Source organism: Haplochromis burtoni, unplaced genomic scaffold (genome assembly GCF_018398535.1).
Source record: "Haplochromis burtoni strain Fernald_Lab_line unplaced genomic scaffold, NCSU_Asbu1 Contig_499, whole genome shotgun sequence".
In the NCBI taxonomy this organism is placed as follows: Eukaryota; Metazoa; Chordata; class Actinopteri; order Cichliformes; family Cichlidae; genus Haplochromis; species Haplochromis burtoni.
Window position 1 is genome coordinate 34,300 of NW_024582860.1, and position 24,177 is coordinate 58,476.

The following is a 24,177-nucleotide window of genomic DNA, read 5'->3' on the forward strand; positions in this document are numbered from 1 at the left end:
AAAAAAAACTGATACGAGACAGAAATATCCTGTGTTGTTTGGAAAAGGGGCGACTGAAACACAATCATCACGGTGACCCGTGGCAAGCCACCCACAGATGTGCAGCTGAATATCCAATCTGAGGTCGCAATTTCAATCAGCAACGAGAATAAATGCGTTTCAGCCGGGGTGAGAATAAGCCAGATATCAAATTATGCCAGTGGTGGTGGGTCACACCGCCAAGAAGGCGATAAGTACAATTTACATGTCTTTCTAACGAGTGGCAAGACGGAGAGGCTTTCCACAGTGCTCCCTTGCAAGCTATTAACTTCAGAGGATATGATGCAAAGTGATCGTTAGCATCTAAGAAAAAAGCCATTAAAATTCAAAGCAGGTTCAAGCAGGTGTGAGAGAAGAAGACTGAAGGCACGTGGGATAAGAAACTAGCTGTGCTCTCTGAATCTAAGAAACAAGTTACTCCTAAAGGGCTGCAAACTGCTTTACATTACATCCATTTTTCAGTGGCTTTTGTTTATAAAGACCTGAAATACATGAGCTGAACCTCTCCAGGAACAATAGGCATCCAGTGCTGCATGGGCAGACCTGTCGATCACCGAACAAAGTGAGCAATTTTGCCTGTAAGCTGATAAAAAGGGTAATGATTCGTGTAAATGCAAGGCTAGGTGTCTTCTGTGCTGTTACTGGAGGTGTTGATTTGGTTGAAACGTGATGGTGTGATTTTGACAATTCTGCTGAAAGATTTATTCAAAGTGCCACTTTGTCTAAGGATGGATGAAGCTGAGAGGCGATGACTTAGAAACAGCAGATCACCACTGACACATCAACTTCAAAATGGGCTAATTAAATGTATGTAACATGAGGAAAGAGAAAAAAACCCTATGGACAGACTGTTGCATGGTCACCAGCATTTGCAGCTCTATAGCAGCCCCACCTGGCCGTTCCAGGTATTGCACAAATACAAATACTGACCACTGCATAAGAAGTGAGCACATCTGACAGACTTGTACTAAACAAATGCTTTATGCATAGTAACCACACCAAGATCTTGCACAAGGTTAAATTATCATTACTGTGGCTAATTTTGCCCAAATTAATTGATATTTTCATATTTTTATCAAAGTAATATTAAATACAAATCTGGCTTCTACTGCACATTTTGAGTAAGATTAAATAAGGAGATGCACCTCCTGGAGTTTTTATGAAAAATGAAAGAATACAAAACCTTTTGACTGCACTGGATAAACGTTACCTGTCTATTAAGCTGGCATCAGGTAACAAAAATACTTCTACTACATTTACAGTAAAGAATTATGTTTAAAACTCCAGTCCTCCTGCTGTCAGAGGAGGAAACCATCATAAAGTGGATAAACAAATAGCTGTCATGGAGGATGCTGTGATGTTTGGCAATTTGTCAGCTTCAGGGCTTGTTTTCCTCATTCCTGACATACACTGTGCCGATTCCTCTATTGTATATAAATATGTAAGTAGAAATACATCAAATTAACACAACAACACAAATTATGTTACCTTCAAACTAGTTCTGAGTAAAGGTTATGCATGTAAAGGCCCAATCAGCGGACACTTTTCACAGTTTAGGTGTTAGATCCGGCTCGACCAATCAAACTGAGAGTCCAACGACCGACAGGAGAAACTGTAATACCGACGTGCAAAATTCAAAAGGTGTGAAAATGTTTTCTCAATGCTCAAGACCTCAATTTCCATTTTTCACATACATTTGCACATTTTCTTAACTATTCTGCTCGCTAGCAGAAGCAGATCCTGGAGAGCAAAACGCCTTTAATACATCCAAAGATCTGCAGTGAAGGCTTTGATTCCCTCGTTTGAAGTTTTTCCCTAAATACAGATGAGGACAGAATTACTAGTGAAGTGTTTTTGAGGAGATTACAGTTCCAGAAACGTTGAATCATCCCCACATCATAACACTCCCACCACTGTGCTTCACTGTGGGGGCGGTGCTGTTTGGGTTATACGCCTCTCCCTTCTGTCTGTGACCAAAGAGCTCTAGTTTCATCTCATCTCACCAAATGATGCACTTCCAGTATGAACAATCGTTCCCCAGGTTGTTCTTAGCACATTTCAGCGTGGCAGTTGTTCTGGGCTCTTTAGACTCATCTCCGACTAGTTCTCGTTCCAGTCTTTCTCAGTGCTTTTTTAGAGGCAGAGAAGATTTATATACTGTGTGTAAATTGGAGGATAACTCTTGGTTTTTGTAAGCTTTGAGGAATACAGAGTTAAAGCATGTCATTGCGCATATATAATAAATAATAATAATTTTATCCTCATTTGTAAATTTCTGTTCCTGGGAACAGCATGTTTCATTCATTCATTACCTGCAGCTTTGTAAAGGAGGCTAAAGGAGGCTCTAAATTTTTAATTATTTCATGCAACCACTCAAACAAGATGAAAGCATTATTATTAACTATGCTCAAAAAGACACAACTGTTTAGTTCTCTATTTTTCCACTTGCACTTTTTCCACTTCCTTTTTTTCGGCTCATGCAAACACAGCCTTTCATATCACAAATGTGACATTTAAGCAAGCAAATCATCACATATATGGCGCTGACCTGAGCATGGAGGGAGGACGAGAGACTGAGATTTGTGTGCGATTTTCAGAAGCGACGAGGTCCTGGAGGGTTCGGCTCATGTCGCGAAGCTGAGCCGTGCTGCAGCTCCTCAGCACGGAGGCCTCCAGCTCCTCAGCCTCCACCTGTTGCTCTTCCTGCTGGATCTGCTGCTCCAGACACCGGCTACGGTCCTTCAGCTCCACCAGTCTCTGCTGCAGCTCTGCGATCTCCTCCTGCAGAGGTGGAGCAATGTTCATTTCATTCATTTTACATGTATGTTAGAAATAACATAGTTTCTATGAAGGTAATCAGCAACAGTGAAGTAGTCCTTCAGTTTTTTAAGCCAGCAGATTGAATGAAAAATTCAAATACCTAATCTGAAACTGAAGGAAACTTGACTGGTGAGTTATTAGCTTTTTTCAGAATTGTTAATCAATAGTTTGTTTGATATTAAAGTAGCAGTGAGATTAATTAATCTTGTTCACACTCATTCACTGTCAGTGTAAATACTGCTGACAGCTATGCATATTTTACAAATTTCATTCACTTTTGTGAGCAAGGAAAGAAGCTGTTTTATTAAATTCTCAGAGGAGCAGTAACTCAGACCAGCCTGACGTACAAAGCGGAACGACATGAGCCGAATTTACCTCGACAAGCCGTCTCTCTCGTATCAGACGTTCTCTTCGTTGCAGTGGACCCTGTGATGAGTCGGATTGCTCCCCTGCAACAGGCTCTGCACACTCCCTGCCACAAAATGACACCATTTTTAACAGCTCTGATTAACATTTTCAGGAGGTTAATCCACATTTAATGTTGCTTTTAATCTCTGTAAGTCAAAGCTAAAGAGAGCTGCAGATGGGTAATATACAGTATGGTTGTGTGTAATCACTTTTTCCCACAGATTCTCATCAAATACCTCTGTGACAGTGGAAAATCTGCTGTTTATCAGAGGTGACCTAAAATCCTTTTGCTTATATTTGTTCGGGATACTCTCTGAAGAGGCCCCACCTGATTTCCTTCCTGTCACAAGAGCTATTTTGGAGAGCTCCCCCTCTTTGATCTGTGCTACAATATTGCAACAAAAGAGAGAGAATGAGCTTATGAACTCAAATAAACCCCATTATGTCCTGAACAAAGGGAGTTTATTGCTATAAAAGTAGATCTGTTTTTGTTTAAGTGACACACAATATAAAACGAGGTCCTAAACAAAACAGGAAAAGTAATTTTCAGTGTAACCACATTTCATATTATATTCCCCTTATATATTGTATGCAGTTAACGTTTTAAATATAGTGTTTCAGTTAACATGATCAAACCAGCACTGACCTGTACTGACTGCAGTCTGCCCTCTGGAGGGCGCTGTCCACCGCCTGTCGGAGCCTCTCCAGGAGCAACGCCACGCTGGGCTGTTGGGAGGGTAAACCCAGCTTCAGAGTGCTTCGTTCTTTAGACAGCTCCTCTAACTTTTTCCCAAAGCGCTCAGCTGTGAACACACATACACACATGCTGAATAACATGCAGAAAACATCAGCTAGAGGAGTCCAGTTATCAGCAAGTGGTGTTGTGTTCTAGCCCTTTACTAGAAGTCATTTAAAGGGAGCACATTTCTGACCTTGCTGTATTTATGAATCCTGAATAAAAATCTGCATTTCTTGGCTCTGTAAACACATATGACCCTAAAACTAGAATTATCCCAGTCTGGCGGGTTCATAGCTAAATTAAAAGATGGCAAGCACGACATACACAGACAGAATTTACAGAACCAATCTCATCAGCTATTTAATCCAACACTGTGCAAGTGGAAAAACAGAAAACTAAACGTATAAGTCAGAGAATGAATAGACGAGGAGAACACCAGCCAAGGCATACAACACTGACCCAAATAATAAGCACGTTCGAACAGATCTACAGGATACAGAAACATGTGTATTTAAACCGGTTTTTAAGCTGCTCCCTTATTCACAGGGGTCACCACGTGCAGATAGACACACATGGTTTTAATATGGTGGGTTTTTAGGCTGGATGCCTTTCCTGACAAAACCCTCCCAGTGATTTCTGTCTCCTGATATCAAACCAGGGATCTTCTGTGTGTAATGCAAATGTGTTAACCACAGAAGCAGATGTATCTTATGTATTTGTTCTATCACAAAATAAAAGAAATGGGTTAAAATGCAGTTTTTGGTTTGATTGTTTATATTTTTTTACAATATCTAGGTCAGGTACAAGTACAAATGATATTTGTTAGGTTTGAGGCTTTGTTGTTTCGTTGCAATAATCACGGGGAACCCCTTCCTGTAAACTTTTCTGTAAAAGCTTCCCTTATTTCTCTGTAAATACCCTTTATTTTGATTTGAGTCGACATAATAACTGTGCTACTTTCTGTTTTAAGCCACATAAATTGAAGATTTTCTAGTTTTACCATTATAGGATAGTTAAAAAAAATAAAAATAAAGGTAAGTCAACCATGGAAAGAGCTTACTGATGTACAGTCAGCACTAAAAAGCTCTGTGCCTTATCTCTCACATGTTCTTTCACACAGGTCATCTCAGTATGGTGAACAGCAAATTAGCAAGAAATTTAATAAAGAAGCTGACATCAAAGTGATAAATGATCCAAACATGTGAGTGCAAGCACACTCATGAGTTAGAAGGACAGCACGTGTTAAGCTCCTGTGGCTTTCTGGTCACTGAGTCAGAATATTTTCACTTTGAACTGTGCTCTTTTCTCTAACTTTAAGTTATTGTGTTTAGGGATATTAAACTTTACTTTTTAAAAACAAATAGTAAAAAGATAAATAGAATCTTATCAAATCATTCATAAAGTCGTTATTTTGTAACCTTAACCGAAATGGCTAAACTGGTTTACCTGCGTCATAATCGTCGTCCAGAATTGCTTTCTGCTGGAGCCTCTGCAGCTTCAACATCATGGATTCAATCTGAGAGACAGCAAAAAGACAGTACAGGTTACACAACAGTAACTCCAGAGTTCATCGCCTTTTAAACAGTCAATATATGCAGAAAAAAGGTGGGTGCAATGACTGCCAGGTCAAAGTGATACTGTGTCAGCAAGCTGAGGAAAGGGCGTTAACAATAACTTGACTACAGTACTTCACCGTTTTACTTTTTTTGAGGAGGACCTGAAAGATTCTATCAGATGTAAAACACTAAAGCAAATACTGAAAAATGTTTTTATCAGATGAAATATGGGGTCATTTTTATCACTTTCAAGCTTAGAATGTAAGATAAAAAAATATATATTGTTTGCTTTTCTGTAAAATACTCACAAGGCAATTATTTCTCATTTCTTGCAAAATGCATGAATTATACACTAATTAAAAGTACTTAGGTAGTACTTAATATTAATTACAGAATAATTTGTCTTCTTTTCTATAAAATACCTGCAGTTATTCCCTTATTCTAGTGTACCTATCTTTAAGTATTTCCTTGTAAATTTAATTACTTTGTATTTTCAAATAAACTATATTTAAATTTCATTTAATTTCAGGGGAATTATGTCCTTACTCACGTGCAGTATTACAAAGTGTTAACCAAACGTTTGGTTAAGTAGGTGAGTTGAATACTTAGTTTTCTCTTTCAGAAAAATCTAAACCTGCTTGCTTTTGTCTTTCTTAATAAAACAAGAAAGCATCAATACAGCATCACTCAATGTTCTGCTATTAGAAAAAGCTAGCTGGTTAGCTTGAACATCTAAAACAAGTGTAAACAAACAAACACGATACATGACCAGGTCTTAAAGTGCAACTTAGTTCTGATACTTAGTATAGGATAAAGAGATGATTAGTGAGTTTCAGAGTTACTCAACTCTTGGGTGAATTTTGTTAACAAAACAAGGCTAACAGCTGCTGGCTGTAGCTTCATATCTACCATCAAGGTATGAGCTGGAACTACTAAGGAAAGCAAATACGGGTTTCCTGATTTAATATAGTATTCATCTCTCTGTAGTTTAGTCTCATCTTGACTGTAGACCAAGGTGTCAAACCTAAGGCCCGGCAAAAACTCCAATCTGGCCCACTGGAAGAATTTGGAAAATGTGAAGGAGTGAATAGATTTTGAACTTTTAACTGTATTTTCCTAGGATATACAGCTTTTTCCATTGACAAACACCACCCCCCATTGCAATCTATACTACACCAAATAGTCAAAAATAACAGAAAAACAATTCAATGACAGAGAAGTTCCTGTATCGACTATGTCCATCATAGAAATTTCTACTATAGAAATAAAAGAACATTATTATAAATATAGGAAAGTGAGGGGTGCCAGAACTTTTTCTGTTATTTTACATATTTATCATATAGAACAGACATACTGTTGAAATTTCTTCTTGGGAAAATTGTTTAGTTAAACTTTACTAAACAGAAAGTGGAGTTTCACTAGTTCGTCACACTTAAAATCAAAGTGGGCTGTATGTGGCCCATAGTGTTAGATGAGTTTGACGTCGCTGCTCTAGACCTTGTTGGGAGATTAATTTGAATGACTGATATGTGAATTTCATGAGTCTGTCTTGCCCACCTTGGTGTGAGTGCGGTTGTTTTGGAGGCAGTCTTGCAGCACGCCCTCGTACTTCTTCAGCAGGTTATCCCAGCCTTGCTCCAAGGCAGGTGTAGCGCTCTCGTAGCCTGAGGTGACAGAGGAGGCAGAGGTACTGTCCGAGTCCAGGGAGAGTGAGGAGGTGGCCTCTATATCAATAGACTGAGCCTCACAGTCAGGCACGTGGGATCTTTCTACGTGGGTGGCAAACAGGCATTCTCGCCAAAACTTTCCTCCAGGTAGTGTTTGAGCAGGAGACGACTGCTTAGAGAAATTGTGCTCGACAGGTAAGGTTTCGGGTTTTGTTTGAGGCAGGTCAGATGCTTTTGTTGATGAACTTAATTCTTGCTCTTGTGTGGGTGTGGTGGTTGTTTTCTGGCTGGAGGTAAGAGACTGTTGGATGAAACTGAAGCTGGAGTTAAAAGAGTCCTCTGGCTCTGAACGAGTGTCCAGGCTCGAACTTAACCTGAGTTCATTGTTGGGCAGTGAGGACTGGCCCAGATGGCTGGATGTACTCTTAGAATTGCAGTCCACAGGGGAAGGAGGGTGGGTAACAGAGCAGACAAAGCTCTGAGTCTTCCAGGAGCTACACGTGTGTTTATCAGGCTGTTGATGATTTATTAAAGACACACTGTCTGCAGGAGCTGGACTTGGCCTTTGATCATTAGTTGCATCAGCTATGTCAGCGTCACGTCCTGATTTTCCATTGGTAATAAAAGTGGTTGTCCCGACGTCCTCCTCCTCTTCCTGAGTGGCGCTCTGCAGTCTGCACTGCTCTCCTCTCATGTACCCTGGTCTTCGGTGGAGCCTCTTACGGCTGGAGCTGCCAGCTGTCCCTGATGCTCTGCCACCTGTCGATGCAGAGATTAACCATTAAGCTTGACAACATGGCCATGAGGAAGATAACGCATGACCTCATAGAACTGGTAGGATTAACCATGGGCTAGAGCAGGAAGATGTAATGCTACGTGTACTAATTACACAAGTACCCGAAGCAGCTGTGATCCAGCAAAATGACCTTGTTTTTAAAGATAGTGCCTAATGGACTGAATTTTTTTTTTTTTTTTAAACGTTGGGCAGATGTGTGACATTTCCCAGGGTTCTGCTCCAGCTGTTGTGAAATACCAAAGCTGCACAGTCATTTATAAGTTAAGACATGCCTCTCTGTGGGATACCAGATGCATGAACAATATATTCTGAGGTTAGATTTGCATTTGTTTATTTTTGCAAATAGCAAAATTCTTCAGAGGAAAGGTTCTCAAAACATAGCAGGGGGTTCACGCCTGGATCTGGAGCCTTAAATCGGTCTATTTCACTGAAATATAGGGCAAAGGGCACACAGGCAAGGTCTGATTCATGTTGGTCCACTAACAAACCAGCACTGATGACGCTATTGTTTTTATAACCACTCAGCTTCTCTCTTTTTCTTAAAGCAGTAAGGCTGATAAAGTTTACCTGAGATCTATTTCTGAGTGGGTGCTATAACCTGTGAGTCTTCCAGTCAAAGCAATAAACTGAGGGATTGTTTAGAACAATACTGATTACCCTCGCTTTATCAAACCCACTTGCACTGCACTCATAGCTTGTCTCAAAGCTTTTCAGTTATTACGAAAGCCATGTTTTTTGTAAATGGCGCATAACCGAAATAGCTTGTGAAGCACAGACACTGCCAATCTTAGTAACAAGAAGTGATACAAACATGCATGCAAACAGCGTTTGGTCTGAAAGTGGAGCGTAATGATAAAGGCCAGATTGTGGCGGGAGTTAGACACCTGCTGCAGGGCCACGTGATTAATACATATCATGTTTAGGATTCAGACGAGGAGGCGCGCTCAAATGCTGGGGATCAACAGCCCCTTTGTGTACAGCTGCGCTGCTCCTTCTTTCACTTCTGGCTCTCGCTTTCTCCTCCCACTCGCGAACACTGAAGTCACACAGAGGCACACAGACAGTGCTGAAAACACTGGGATCAGTTGTACTATTGTCAGTGTAAAAGCCTGTTAAACGCTTTAACTACGATAAAAAACAAATCCAAAAGTAGAAAACGCAAACAAACACATAAAAACAACATCTTACGCAACTGTAAACCTCTACAAATAATGTGTTTTTTGCAGTGGGAGCACAATTATCAAGACAGGAATGCGGGGCATTGAAGAAAGCATGACCGATGAGCAAACCACAGCCCACTTCCCAACACCCAGTAACCTCCTACGATGCCACTCCTAAACTATCCCATGAGACTGTAAGAGACTCAAATAGACACCAGTGAGAGCAGTATTTCAAGTGAAAGTAACACACGGATGCTCCCATTGTAGCCACAGTGTTTTTGTGTGTGTGCAGTGTCACTTAGAGCTTGGGTTACACACAGGTCCATTAGAGGGTCCTTGCAGACGTGGCCACTGGTCCATAACTGATGTTAGAAACCCAACACCATCTGTAGGTTACAGCTACAACCGCACACTGTCTACCATCTGGTGTGGCTAGATGTTATACTAAGGCCTCTACAACAACTAAGAGTCGAAAGAAGAGGGACATGATGGTGTTACTGTATCCTCGCCATACTTCGATTACACAAAGAGAGCTCTTCCTGGTTTAAGGGGAAGGAAATGCCTCAGGGCCCATTGTTTTGTGTCTGCTGGCTTGTGTGTATGTCAGAGGGGCATCTATTTTTTGGCTGAAGCCCCTCAGAGGTTTTTTCTACTTCCTGTCGGGCTTTGGGCTAAAATAGTTCACCGGGAATTCAGGCAGAATATACAAACAAGCAAGCAGTGACGTTGAGTGGTTCAACACCAAAGATAAAACAGTCTCTCTGCAACAGCATTGTCACTGCAGCATGTTATCAGTGCTGAAGAAACTGTACAGAGAGCCTGAGAAAAAGAAGCATGTCAGCCAGAAGAGGCGAGATTATTTACCTTTGGAGATTAAAGAGGCCCTCCTCAGCACCCTTAGGTTAAACACTGCATCCAATTGGGCACTGAAAGTGCTTGAGCCAAAGACAGAGAGGAATGCAGGGGCTCTCATAAAAACACAAACATTTGAGGAACAAGCTCAGCACCCTCTGACACACACACAGACACACAACGCACACAAGCGGATCTGCATGTCAGCAACCTCCTGAGAAGCAGCACTGCTCGGCAGATGTGCAAAACCTCGCCACTTGTGACCAAAGAGAGCGTCACAAAAAGGGGAAGTGAAAGTTAGCAGTGATATCTATTCATCTTACTAAAGAAATGACTACATAAGTGGATGAAAACCCAACAATACAGTATGCTCCAATGCCAGTTCCTATCTTTGGTCCTAAATCTTGGTCCTTATCGCTCCATTTTGCACAGTAGGTTAAAGGATGGGGATATTCCAAGGATTGCGTCTCTGCTATGCTCTTGTCAGACTGTAATCACATGAGGATCAGTTGAGTCTGTGTTATAGAGATTCATTTACACACTGCACATACTCTTTAATAGGCATTTTGATATTTCTGGTAGATTAGATTCATTCAAAAATGTCACACAACAGAGACCAGGGAAAAATCTACTCACAGCAGAAGCTGTTTCGGAAGCACTTTGGGAAATAGATTTTTATCTAAGGTTTACCACATCTAGCAGCCTTTTAACTGCAGTAGTTACCCTGTTGCATGTGGCGAGATCATAACAGTCTGATAAATGGGTCTAATGGAGGTCTGATTACCGGCATCCTGCGTGAACAGACTTGGATCACATTTCTATTTATTAGTCAAGCTCATTTTATTTGTATAAAACATGTTAAAAGACCCAAATAGAGACAATACGCAGGAAAATGCTTCTCTACTTTGTCTAAAGAGGTGGGGAACATATTATTTAAGTATTTAATCATTTCCAACTCATCATCACTCCTCCATGAATGACTGGTAGGGAGACTTTAAACCTTTATGATCCAGGGAACTGTGAACTTTCATACACATTCCAGGCAATGCATTATTAAACAGGCTGAGTCTTCACTGCGGCTGCTCTGCTTTTGTTTAATCATCTGATGACTATCCCTCCCTAAAAACTGCCGGCTTAGTACATCCTAATACTACTATTTTATCCAATTTCGGTGTATTAAAGTTGGATGAAGTTCCTGGGGGTGTATACATATCCTGTAAAAGACCAGGGTCGGTGTGAGAACATCAGCGGATAGTTAAAAACCTTGTTTTACCTTGAATGGTTTCGCGGCAGTGAAGCAGAGAGTTGCCGTGGCATTCCAGTCCCATCAGTCCAGCGAACATTTTTCCATTAAAAAAGGCTGTTTGTGTTGAAAAGTCAAAGAAAGTCAGACCCCGGTGGCACAAGCCTGCATAGAGTTACATCGACCATGTTTTAGAAGAAGTGAAGCCAAGCAAAGGGACTGATCTCATTTCCGTTATGGAAAAGTGAACCCGGGCTGCTATATTTTCCCTGCACACAGTGAGTGACGGGTGAAAACTGCTTCCCAGCGCGCTGTTTTGTCCCTGATGAAAATCTCTTGACACAAACATTTATGGTACATCAGATTCTTACATTTCTCCCCCTGTTGGAAACAAGTGGGTCCCGCTGCGCCTGAACTGACGGTCTGGAGAAAGACTTCACGTCGTGCTGTTCCTTGTGGGGAAAGTATGGAAAACACATCCAGCGGTGGTGTGCAGTGGCAGAAGTACATAGCCCAGGAAAATCCGTCTGTTAGTCGACACATCGATCAGTTGATCAGTAATCCGTTAGTCGCTGCGCCCTTGCGTCATGCGTCGCGTTGGAGCTCCTACGTGTTCAGGAATTTGACTCCAAACTCCTTCAGACCGCCTCATATCCACAGCGGGCACACTGTGGAAGTAGCAGCGGACACGGAACCGGATTAAACAACGCAGTTGTTTATGTTTATATGTGCTGTATTTTAGTGTCACTGAAGCTTGTGGAGGAAATTTATGGGGGAAAATACCATCTCTCTACTATTAAGTCACAAATACCACGAAGTTCAAATGTATACACACAGGATGCGTGTGATTCAGTCATTTAAATCACAGTGTAGCAGGTCTGTACTCCCTTACACATCTTAATGTGTCTCTTTCTTTCGGCACTCAGGGAATCAGCGAGTAGCACCAAACCCTAGACCTCACATGGCGCAGTCTTTTCATCCACCCCTTCACACACCACTCATCCCAGTGCTCCTTTCATTCAGCTCGCCTGGCTCGTGAACAATACTCAGAGACAAAAAGCTCTGTTCAACAGACAGAATGCAGGACGTATTTACACATAGCTAGGGTAAGAGCAGGGATGAAACACGTTGCCTGGCATGCAGAGTGCCATCACCTGCTCTTTGTTAAAGATTAGAGGCGCATTGGAGATGCGTTTTTGACATCAGCGCACTGCCCCACAGGCTGGCTAGTTTCCAGGAGAAGCCCTTTGACTAACCTCTCAAGTTTTAGCTTAGTTGTCAAGTTTTAGTTTTTGGCTTACCTCTGTGCCATAAGTTTTAAGACATAAGAAACACCATATTATGCGAAAAACCCAGAAAGAAGATGCTAAAATTACACACGGTGTCTATAAGGGAGCAGATGAAATGTATAAGAATGATGTAATCACATCTGTCTTATGTATTGATATATGAGGGCTTTTATGAAATAATTAAGCAATCAGGAAAAGAGTGACTGCAAGGATAAAAGATGACTTAATCAAAGGATAAACACGTAGCTGTTGACTAATAACACATTAGCTCCTGCTCTGTTAGGTTTAGCTTGCTCTTTCCCTTCATCAGCTATGCATTCAGTGCATCCATCACATGCATTTTTCACAGTGCTGTAGCTGTGTTGCTGACTTTGACCAGCAGATGTCAGACTTCACACAGATATATTAGTTTATCCGCTATAGAAAGTTAAGAAATAACTTTTTTCTTTACATTTCCCAAAAGTATGTGTGCACGTTTTCACTTTTACATCAAACCTTGAGAAATACACGTTTTCATCCAACTTTGATTTCATACATAACCACAACCATAGGCTGACTACGTGTTTCCTGATTTAGTCGTATTCACAAAATATTCATTTGATCCATCATGTTTATGTCACTGTATACACAAATATATAGTATCAAATTTAAATAGTCTGAATGTGGATTTAATAGCATTCTTTTCTCCTAATAAAAAAAGGTCCATGCCAGTTTTTTGACTTTCTCCTGTGTATGGAACCAGGAAGTTGTTAAGCATGGCCACGAGAGTCATTTCCAAGCCAAAGGTCTAAATCATTGTAAGTTTTATAGCTCTCACTGACAAAGATGTTAAGAGTGGTTTTGGTCTGCCATATTCCAGACAGTAGAGTTACAGCAAATCTCTGGATTAGGGTTGTTCCAGGATTTATTTATTCATTTATATAAATGGGGCGCTAAAGTAAATTAGCTAAAGTAAAGTGCGTTACACTGATTATAATGTGCACAGGCCTCCTATGTAATAACTACACAGGAGATAACTACGTCTCCTGTTGCACAAATTAGGAGATGTAGTTACCCAGTAATAATATAATGGCTGCACTTAAGCACAAGATTTAATGGTTTGGTAATGGAACCACTGTGATATGGTATAGTTATAGTTTTACAAAGTAAAGCAGTTAGGAATAGTAAGTAGTGGACTGAGGTTCATGCAATATACCCATGCAGTCAAACAGTCACTGCATGTAGTATTATTTATATTTAGATAGTTATATATTCACAGTGAAGCAGAGGAGGACGTTTATTTCTACAGGAAAATGGGGAGTTAGACCCCCTTATCATCTCCTGCTATAATTTCCAGTGCCCCTTAACCCCCTCTTTAACCGCGGTTGGCTGATCATCTCCTTCGTCAACAAATTGCTTTTCTTTGGAGTGTAAAAGGAGGCCAAAACTTTATTTTTTCTGCACATGTATCTGTTTGTATTCACCGTTCTGAAATTGCCCAGCAGATGGCAGATCTAAATTATTTGGACTCTCTCTCTTACAGAGTCATAAAAAGGGACAAACTTATACAATATCAAAATGATCCAGTTCATATCAAAACAAAACAATTACTTAATTACAAATAGCCTACATTTTTTGTACAAAATTAAATTTGTCATAGTCTTTTTTTTTTTCTAATGTATGTGTGATCAAAATGTGATATGTATACAGACCTAAAGGTGACTAATGTGAATCATAAAAGAACATTTTCTCTGAGGTGAAATCTGGCAATAAAATTGTTTTGGCCCTATCGTGAATAAAGGCATCTATTTTCAACAACAGACTATGCTATCATTATTTTCATTTGTCACCGTACAATAACAAACACCATGAGGTTAAGCATGATATCAGTTCTCTACCAGGAATATTCCTCCTCTCATTCCAAATCTCACTTTAAGTGTACGTCACTGCACTGGGACGGAGTGTTTAAAGAGGGTAGAAGAAGGAGACAAGGGGTTGTTTGTGAGTATGTGTGTGTGTGTGTCTGCTGGAGAATAGGGGTGTGCAATGTGCAAAGGTCACATGTTCCTCCTCCACACTGAATGAAGAGTACAGACAGCCAGTGGGACTACCTTAGATTATCTGTGTGTGATAGAGAGAGGGAAGGGCAGCGAGAGAGAGAGAAAATAAAATGAACACATATTTTCAAAGCCGCTTAAAGTCTCAGGGAGTGTGGCATATTTGGCACAGAACCTTTATTCATGCAAAACAACTGAAGTCATCAGATCTTTATCGAACAAAAGAGAATCCATTGTCTATTGTAACACTGTTGTTATTGTAATAATAAAAAATGAACAAGCATGTCACAAAACACTAGAAACATCAGTGAAATCCCATTAAAAATGCACACAAACATCAAACGGAGCTAAACTAAACCAGACAATGAGACCACAGAGAAGAGCGTCGTTGAAGCAGTGCGGGATTAAACCACTCCTTCCTCGGGGTCGATGAGTGTGGTCCGACTGGAGAACACGTCTGCCAGCATGTGTTTGGGGATCTCCGAGCCGCGGACGCGTAGGGTGTAGCACGCGTCTTCTACTTTGCCCAGGCTCTGCCGCAGCGTGTGCAGCTTCTTGGACACCTCGTACGGGCCTGTGTTCCCAATGTAGGAGAAACCATCGTGGATCTGCCGCAGGAACTGGCTTAGCTGGAAGGGTGTGTCAATGTCGCCATTGCCGACGCTGCTGATGCACATCCGCATCAGCTCCCCTGTTAGGTCGGCCACGCCCAGCAGGTAGTCGGACGACGTCACCTGAAAGGTCAAGACCTGAGCGTTCACCGGCATCGCTTCAGCTGAGCCCTGAATTGGAAAACAGGACAGGAAAGAATACATTCTAAAAAGCTGGGCCTTTATATAAAATGTCAACAAAAACAGAATGCAATGACCTGCAAATCTCTTAACCCCATATTACATTCATAGTAGAAGACAGAAAACTAAATGTTTAATCTGGGAAGCTCATTTTGAATTAGATGGCAGCAAAAATTTCAAAAAGTTGAGACAAAGAGGGAAAAAAGGATGAAAAAGTAAGTGTACTAAAAAGAAACATCTGGAGGAACACTATTATTTGAAATTCTTTTGGGAAATCAGAACAGAGAGAAACTATTCAGCTTGTTATCAACGCTCAGTTTAAAAACCTGCATCTGTGATGGTACAGGGATGCATTGGGCACCCATCAATGTCTTTTTCAGGGAAGGCCGTGCATATTCCAGCAATACAATTACAGTTGTATTACAAGTACAACAGTGTGGCTTCAATAGACAGTTAGAAGAGCCCTGCTCCTGCAGTGATCTTCCTGAAGTTGGAATCTTTCACCAGCTGAAAACATCTGGAACATCATAAAATGAAAAATAACAGAGAAAAGACCCAAGACTATTGAGCAGATAGAACCCATATCAGACAAGAATGGGACACCATTCCTCTCCCAAAGGTTCAGCTGATCCCCTCAGTTCCCAGATGTTTATAAACAGCTGTTAAAAGAAACAGGGATGCTACACACTGGTAATTGTGACACTGAGACATGCTGCTGGCACCAATTTCAAAATTATCTTATTTATTTATATGCATTTTCTGAATTTGAACATTTTATATGCAATGCCTTTAATGCAAATTAATGAGATTTAAGTCATATTGTGTGGATCAACAGACACCCTACAACTGAAAAAAATAAACAGTCACATCTTGCTTTAGAAAAGAAAAAACAATCCAAAAATAAAACCATTAAAACATTAATGGTGAAGTTTCTATATTTGGAGTCTCAAATCGAACGGTGACCTTACAGTGGCTACATCCAAGTTTTATTTTTATATACACTCTCTGAGCCAAACAGAGTTTGATACCACGAAAGCGACAAAATCTATTTTCCAGAATGTCACATAGTTCTTTTAAGGACTTTTTGGGGATTAAAAAATACTTTAACATTAACTAAAAAATTGTTAATGTTCAGTCAGTCCTCTGTGATTTTACCTTAGGATCTGCCTTCTCTGTGTTCATGAACACCAGCCTGGCGTTGATCTCTTCCAAGCTGATGAGGCAGCGATGGCGGATGTAGTGCAGGAAAGAGACGGCTTCCACATATTCCTGAATCCCTGATGAATTAAAGTACATTAAAATGGATCAGAGTAAAACAATGGCATATTCACTTGATCATTTCACTGTGCTTGCTAAAACTGAATGTGACAGTGGCTGGGGCATTTGTTTGCAATTCACTAAAATGACCATGTATCAAATGAGCGTAGCAAGCAGAGCGTGCAGCATCAACATGAAATCTGCACAGTACAGATCACAGATGGAGATAATGATTCAAATAAAACCTGTTTCCTGTCTCTATCTTTTGATAGAACAACAGTGGCTGTTTTTTTTGGTGGGCTAAGATGACCCCTCATTTGTTTTCTGCCCCTGGGTAAACAACAATCCAATAATCACAGGACGGAAGACTTTGTGTCTGAAGTTTACTTTTGGAGCGGCAGTTGAACTTCAAAGAGCCTGCTATCTCTCCGCACTGACCGCAATGCGCTGCACGGAGCCAGCAAGAATACTTTATCTTGACTGTACTCTGAATAGCTTTCACCACTCTGATTATGATTTCAGTCCAGTCACACCAGCGTGTACAGGCAGTGGGCCGAACGACTACACAACACTAATGTGCACGGAAAATATGAGAACTATCAATCGCAGCTACTTCGTTATTTGGTTTTGTAAAATAAATGCATTAAATATATCGATGATCATCTATATTATGTCTTAATGACTTCATTTAACATTTTGTTTATTATCAATAATTATAGAAAAATCATTGATTTTTTTTCTATTAGTTTCTTAGTAGCTGACAAATTTCACCTGCTGAGACAACAGCAAAATCTGGTACTGAGAACTTCAATTTGATAATTACCTAATAACTCTACTTACCAACATAGTTAAACATTTGTGTCTTTAAACAAAAGACGTATCAGAACCATATCGCAGCATTAATTCTCAAAGTTGTATGGGTTACATGGAAACATTATGTCAACAATTTGCATTTGATTAACTGGACTGATCTGAACAAGCTGGAGCAGAAAAGTTAAAAGTTAACCAAGTATTGCAAAAGCAATGATAAAATAGCATCTTAAGGAAAAAGAGAAATAATTGGAAATAATGAAATGACATGAATTACCAATTTATTATCAAAAGAAATAAATTGGTATTTCTTCCCTCCCCACAAGCTGCACGTCCAAAGACATGCAGCTTTTGTGTGTGTGTGTGTGTGTGTTAGTGTTAATTCTTTAACCCTTTGTTTCATGTACAACATGTTGGTCATCTTTGTTGTTTTTATGAATAAATTTGGATTGAAAACATTTTTTCTTTTTTTGCTAACAGCATAGTTAGCATTGAAACATTGTTACTTAAAATTGTGGATTAACAGTTTAAGTGAAACTGAGTGGTTTGTAAGTGTAGTCGCAGCTTTAAATGGAGGATTAACTATTAATAGTTACAAACAAAAACTATTAAACTGAAACATGTTTACTTGGAGTACATAATTTTATAGTACTGTGAAAGAGTCTTTCGCCACTTTTCATTTCTTTAAATTGTTTTTCTCCAGGTTTCCAAATGTCTTTAAAACCTTAAAAGACCTTTGGAAGCCTGGAGTAGCCATTGGCTACTTTTTCACTTATATACATAACATAATTTCCTTAGGGATTAATAAAGTATTCTGATTTTCAGTCCGGTGCTTGGACCTGATCATTTTCAGAGGAATGTTTTTTGATTGTTAAACCACTTAATGCTGACATATGAATCATTCGTAAATAAAAAAAAAAAGCACCTAACTCAATTTTTCCAAGCAAAGTATAAAGAAATGAGGAGCGGCTAAAGGCTTTTGAAAAATACTGTATTTTAGGCTTCGGTCCTCCCAGTGTTTATTTGGCAACTGTTTTCGACTCTTTTTAAAAAAAAAACTAAAAAAAAACAAAAAACTGTTTACCAGCTAAACACTGCCAGTGGATCCACTTTCACAGAGGGAACACCACAGTCCAGGCCAGTTTAAATAAGGCTTTGAAGCAGGCAGGCAGAGACCAGTTCCTGCATTTACTGTCAGGAGTTGTTTATGTCTTTACTGAAGCAGAAGTTACCTTTGGTCAACGAGGCTCGCAGAAACCTTACAGAACATCGTGTCTAAACAGTGACTAAGAGCTAAAAAAGTGGAAATTTGAGAGATTTTACTGGCATGGTGGTAGGAAAAGTTGAGAGGCGAGGGTGCGAATATAGCTTGGCAGGATCAGATCTTGAGTAATGCGCAAACAGTACCGTTGCGGTTTGGCGCACATTCATGTACTGAGAATACTGAGGATTTTTGGACTGAGCTAATGTTTGACCACAGAGCGGTTCACTGAATTGCAGGTGAGCCACGTGAAAAGTTCCACATGTTAATGTACGTTTGCACTGACTCATAGCAGCTAGCAGGGTAAAAAAATAACAACAACAAAAAAAAGCGTACCCAAGTACCACGCTGCTCTGTTATCAGTGGCAATTATGGTCAGATTTAGCCCACAATATCTTTGATGGTCATTATATAAAAAAAACAGACCCATTACACATGCCTGGAGACTTCTCCTCCAGCCAAGATTATCTGGAGGGCCCGTGCATCGAGCCCAGCCTCAATCTAATAAAGACGATGAAAATGGGGAAAAAAATAAAAGGGCTAATTGGTGGGAACTGCCATTGGTCACGTCGCGAAGGATGCAGCAGTGATTCCTGTGTGACCGCAATCTAAAAATGACTTCCCCAGCTGCTAGATAACAGCTCCCACTCGCTGCCAGTCATGTTTTTCTCCTTCGCTGCAGACATTATGGCTACAGTAACAAAAAGTGGTGCTTATGCTAGTTTGAAAACAACTTTATCAGAAGGCGTGACCATCACATCCAGGCCTGCATCAAGGTCATGCTTTAACACTATCACTGACTTTACAATATGTCTACTGAAGATAAAAGAAAATCATTTAAGTACAAATCATAAAAAAGAAATTATTAATTACATCAACGGATAAAGAAAAAAAAATGTAGTTTCATATCTCACCTTAACTCTAGATTTCGACATTTCTTTGTCTACTTCTTATTTTGGGTGAGTGACACTATCGTCACTCTAAGGCAGCTGAGTGAACCAATCAGAAGTAGACTTTCTATCAGAGCTGCATTATACAATGCAAGCTAGTTGTGCTAACTTTCTATTGACTATACTCAATGGCTTTGAATGACCTTTTAGGGCCTTCCACACTATTATTATATTAAAGGTATATTTATTAGAACCCTTAATGTACTTCATAAAGATTAAAACAGCAAAATACTTATTGCTTAATAATAAGAAGGAGATTCAACGAATGTGAGCTATCATTTTTGCAAACACCTCTAGTGGAATCTACATCAGATATGATCTAACTGAGTCACACACAAAGGGCCACGTGCCTTGTATCCCATGGGACCGTAATCTAATAAATCCACTTGGGTGTGGCAGGAGAATTTAAACAGCCGATTAACCATTTTAGAGTGAAAAAACACCACTTTCAAAGAATTCAGTTTCTTTCAGAATAAATATGTGCTTTATATATAAACGAAAAGAGGTAAATGACCACTCACCTGGTGTGAAGGCTCTGTGAAACTGATAAATATCCTCTCCTTTCAACTCCTCAGCAATCTGCCCAATCTTCTGCCTGACTCCATCCAGCTTTATGTCTGCCTCGTTCAGGACATCCTCTGCATCTGGTACACTTTACACACAGAAAAAAATGTTAAAAGGTACAAAAAACATATAAATATTTATTTTTGTTTTAGACTTACTTTGTTGCATCCCCACTACAACTAATGCCAATGTATTTATTGTTTTTACTTATCACTTTTAAAGATCATTTGCCATTTTAAGATGATTTTCCCCCTGTGAAGCTCATTAAAGTCCTATTACATTTTTAGCTGACGCTGTTCTGAGATCTTGATTGACATTGAATTATATGTTTTGTCAAGATATTTCCATATTATTCCAAAGAATATATTCACACATTACATCCCTCTCAAAACTATATCTGTACTGAATAGAGACAATGTAAATGATAGGTAGGTTATTTTCAAAGCTGCTGTTTACATCAATGATATAAAAAAGACACTCTGTAGTGTCCAGACAGCAACTACAATCAGAAGCAGGCTCCAGTGAAAAAACTGATATACAGTTATGTCTAAAGGGTTTAGAACAATGATACATTTTTTGTAATTTTGCCTCTGTATACTAACACAGAAGACTAAACAAAACAATCAATATGTGATTGAAGACTTTCAGGGTTAATTCAAGGGGTTTAACCAAAGTTTTGCAGAAAATATGAGTAACTACAGATACTTCTGTCCTGAGCCACCCCTCACTTCCTCATATTTTGCTTCAAATGAGCCACACTTGTCATTTTTTTAAACTGGTCCCGAGCAATAGTTTTCCTGAATGTTTCTCTTTTGACATTGGCTGCTGTGCATGTCATTTATTTGTGGCTCATCAGAAATGGCCACAGCAGAAGAGTGACTGTCGATAATCATCCACTTTAGTTGTCTTTTGTGGGCTAGTTAGTATGTTTTGTCTTTAATAATATATCAGATTGTTTATCTGGCTTTATCTCTGACAGGTTTATTTTGTTTTCTTTTTTAGCCTAATGATGCCTAATGATCTCTTTTTGCTTTGGTGTTTAAAATTAAAGTGGAAAACTATAAAATCCTAATTTCAACATGTTGAATGAACTTCAGATATCATGTCTGCTGTATTTATCATGAAATAACCTCACCTGAAACTGCCTCAGTCAGTACAATTACTGGGCCTTTTGCGAATGGGAAACTGTGTATAAAAGTGGCTGTAACTCCTACACAATTAATGCAATATTTTTGTTAAACCCCTTGAATTAAAGCTGAAAGTCTGACCTTTAATCACATCATGATCGTTGTTTTAAAAATCCACTGTGCTGGTGCACAGAGGCAAAAGTAGTTATCCCAAAAACTTATAGACCTAACTGTACTAATCTATACGGTGCATATTATTGTTAAGAACACCTACGTGGTCACTCTGTGCAGAAGAAATATGGTTCTCTTGCTTTCAATTGTGACGTCGCGACTAATCTTAACAAGACGCTCATATTTGTCGTGTTTGGTGTCGAGCTCCTGTTGGAAAACTTGAAATACACAGAGAAATGTTTCAGTGCAGGCAATACAACATTAAAACCATTTGGGTGCAAAGTGCAGTGAGAATACTGAGGATGCTGTTACCTTTGAAGGCAGCCATGACAGACGAGGAGGGGTTGGCACTCATTTCGTGCTCCTGCGCTGCATCTGCATTTCTCCGTGAACAACCCTCACCTGACAGTAGAGATGATGTCATAGTCTTTAAATAATAACTGCCTCTATCTGCCTCTCAGTCACACAAATAAAATACACTGAAAAAAATGAAATTGGGTGGTTGTTATATGTACAAGATTCAAACTTGTAATTGGAACTAAATTATTTCATGTTCCTATGGTGAACGTAATTAAATCATGTAGCATCTGCATGAAATTCAACAACTTAATTTGTTCTTGTTGAGATGACATGATCATGACATACAATCTAGTAAGAGTGGTTAGTTGCCTGGACTCACGAAATTCACAAGATCACATTAGATGCCAAACTGCAGGAAAATCGTTGGAGTTTTAAGAGGCAGACAACTGCACCCACACCACGTGTACGCTATCGCTATTTATTGTGGTTTAACCTGTCAAGGACAAAAACGTACAGAAAAGTCTGCATCAAACCTTGTAATCAAAGCTTTCCTAGTTTTCTTTCCTAGCCTGGATTGACAGCTTGGTGGTGTGATGGTGAGTGCTGTTGTCTCACAGCAAGAAGGGCCTGGGTTCAAATCCACAATCTGTCTGGTTTGCAGTATGTAATTAGAGTTAGGTTAATTGGCTATTCTAAATTACCCATGAATCTAAGTGCAAATGGTTGTTTGTCTCTATGAAATCATTAATCCCATATTGGTTCATTAAGCAAGACTAGCAGTAATTGCTCTGATTAACAAAGTAGTTGTTCAAACAACAAGATTTCATTGTGTTTTCCTGAAGTTTTTAACTTGTGTAGAATGAATTAAAACAAATTTCACTTTACATACTTCAATATGTAAAGTGACATAAGTCAATGTAAGTATACTACGTTGATCCAACGTAATCTGATTACATTAAACCACCAAATGCCGACAGTGGCTGCATGGTGAGATTTTTCCCATTCAGCAGCCAATGGCAACTTGTAGTGACCAAATAAATGGCTGCTAAGAGCTTGAATGCGTGGGTGTACAGATTGCGTGTAATTGCCAACCTGACCCCATTCAATCGGAGACTGATAGAAACATTTATTGCAGGTTTTAGTGACAGTGTTGGCACGCATTAGAATCTCATTTTTTTGCAGCAAAAAAATATTGAAAGTGAGATAACTTTATTTAAAATTGTGCATACTTTGCAGTTGAAAAAAGACAAATGCGATACTTAATGCAAAAGGTTAAAAAAAAAAGATAATAATATTGTATCGTCAATGAAGTATTATGATAAAATCCTATCGTAGGGTGACTCGTGATTCGCACTAGTATGTGCTTTAGGCATTTTAAGGGAACACAGGATTAGCACTGTTTACGTCTGTTACGACCGAAATGATTTCGTTAGCCTGACTTAGGCAGAGTAGGTTAAAACGTTATCATGTATTAGTCCTACTGTTATTTTAGGCTTGCTGGGTAATTACAAAACTCATAAAACTAAACTTGTTATTTTGAAATGATGGACTTACCTTCTCGTTTATTCATAGCTTCGGTGTTGTAGTGCACAGTTTTAAGGGGTGTATTTCGAGTGTTTTAGCCACTAACTAACGCCAGTACCAGTCAAACGTAAAGGCTGAGTACTATTACGATCAAAAAACAAAATAATTCCGCTTTAATCCGAAAAAATTATCTTCTCTGAGCGATGGAAAACAAAATTAGTAGAGCCTACAAATATTTTAACGCGAATAAAACGGTGTTTCCTTGGTTTTAATAACAGGCGTTGGTGCGGACCTCAGTCCATCGCGGGGCTTTTGCGCTGTTTACACGCGTAGAAGGAAATTCAAAGAGATGCATCACGGGATACGTAGTTAAATGTCAGCATCAGGAGTTAGTTTTATTACAATGTTTTCCTTATTACTAATTTTCAAATAATTAGAATCTGATTTTAGAAATTTGGCGTAAATATATAACAGTTGCATTTATAATAATAACACAATTTCAATAACAACAATACAAACATATAACAGCTATATTTATAATAATTACATAATAATCGCTTTTATGACGTTATAACTATTAAGTAAGTTCTTGAAGATACCATGTATACTAATTAGATATTCCCATACCAAACCAAGAAGAAAGATGTGCCACACAGAACTTGTGCAGCCCAGACAATTTCTCTTTCCAGTCAAAATTCAAACGTAGAAATTCTCCAGACTACCACCCTAAAATAACCAGTGTCTTAGATATTCCATCGAATATCTAAGCCAACCTTTGGCGAATTACTCGTCTTTTCAACAAAACGTTCCACCTTGA

General features: G+C 39.3%; 2 protein-coding genes across 2 annotated transcripts in view; both read right to left on the minus strand.

The window, feature by feature from the left end:
* disc1 (DISC1 scaffold protein) overlaps positions 1–11,926 on the minus strand; it is a gene marked incomplete at its 3' end in the record, with an annotated part of 36,413 nt that extends 24,487 nt beyond the window's left edge. Inside the window, 6 exon segments of the mRNA XM_005946830.3 lie at positions 2,588–2,820; positions 3,235–3,331; positions 3,914–4,070; positions 5,453–5,522; positions 7,120–7,988; positions 11,311–11,926. Of these exon segments, the coding sequence (XP_005946892.3) occupies positions 2,588–2,820; positions 3,235–3,331; positions 3,914–4,070; positions 5,453–5,522; positions 7,120–7,988; positions 11,311–11,380 (1,496 nt within the window).
* A 2,841-nt stretch (positions 11,927–14,767) lies between these two features.
* Positions 14,768–23,698, minus strand: tsnax (translin-associated factor X). The gene is made up of 6 exons (XM_005946831.2): positions 23,391–23,698; positions 21,849–21,938; positions 21,640–21,754; positions 20,196–20,326; positions 16,552–16,673; positions 14,768–15,387 (listed from the first exon to the last, which is right to left on the minus strand). Exons 1-6 carry the CDS (start codon positions 23,404–23,406, stop codon positions 15,010–15,012), a joined length of 852 nt encoding a protein of 283 aa, XP_005946893.1. The 5' UTR covers positions 23,407–23,698; the 3' UTR covers positions 14,768–15,009.
* Between the last annotated feature and the right edge of the window lie 479 nt (positions 23,699–24,177).

What these genes read in the sequence shown, in the direction of transcription:
- tsnax (XM_005946831.2), bottom strand. An exon ending in TGTCATGGCTGCCTTCAAAG is followed by an intron (nt 21,755 to 21,848) that starts GTAACAGCATCC and finishes GTGTATTTCAAG; the next exon opens with TTTTCCAACAGGAGCTCGAC. An exon ending in TCACAGAGCCTTCACACCAG is followed by an intron (nt 16,674 to 20,195) that starts GTGAGTGGTCAT and finishes TTAATTCATCAG; the next exon opens with GGATTCAGGAATATGTGGAA.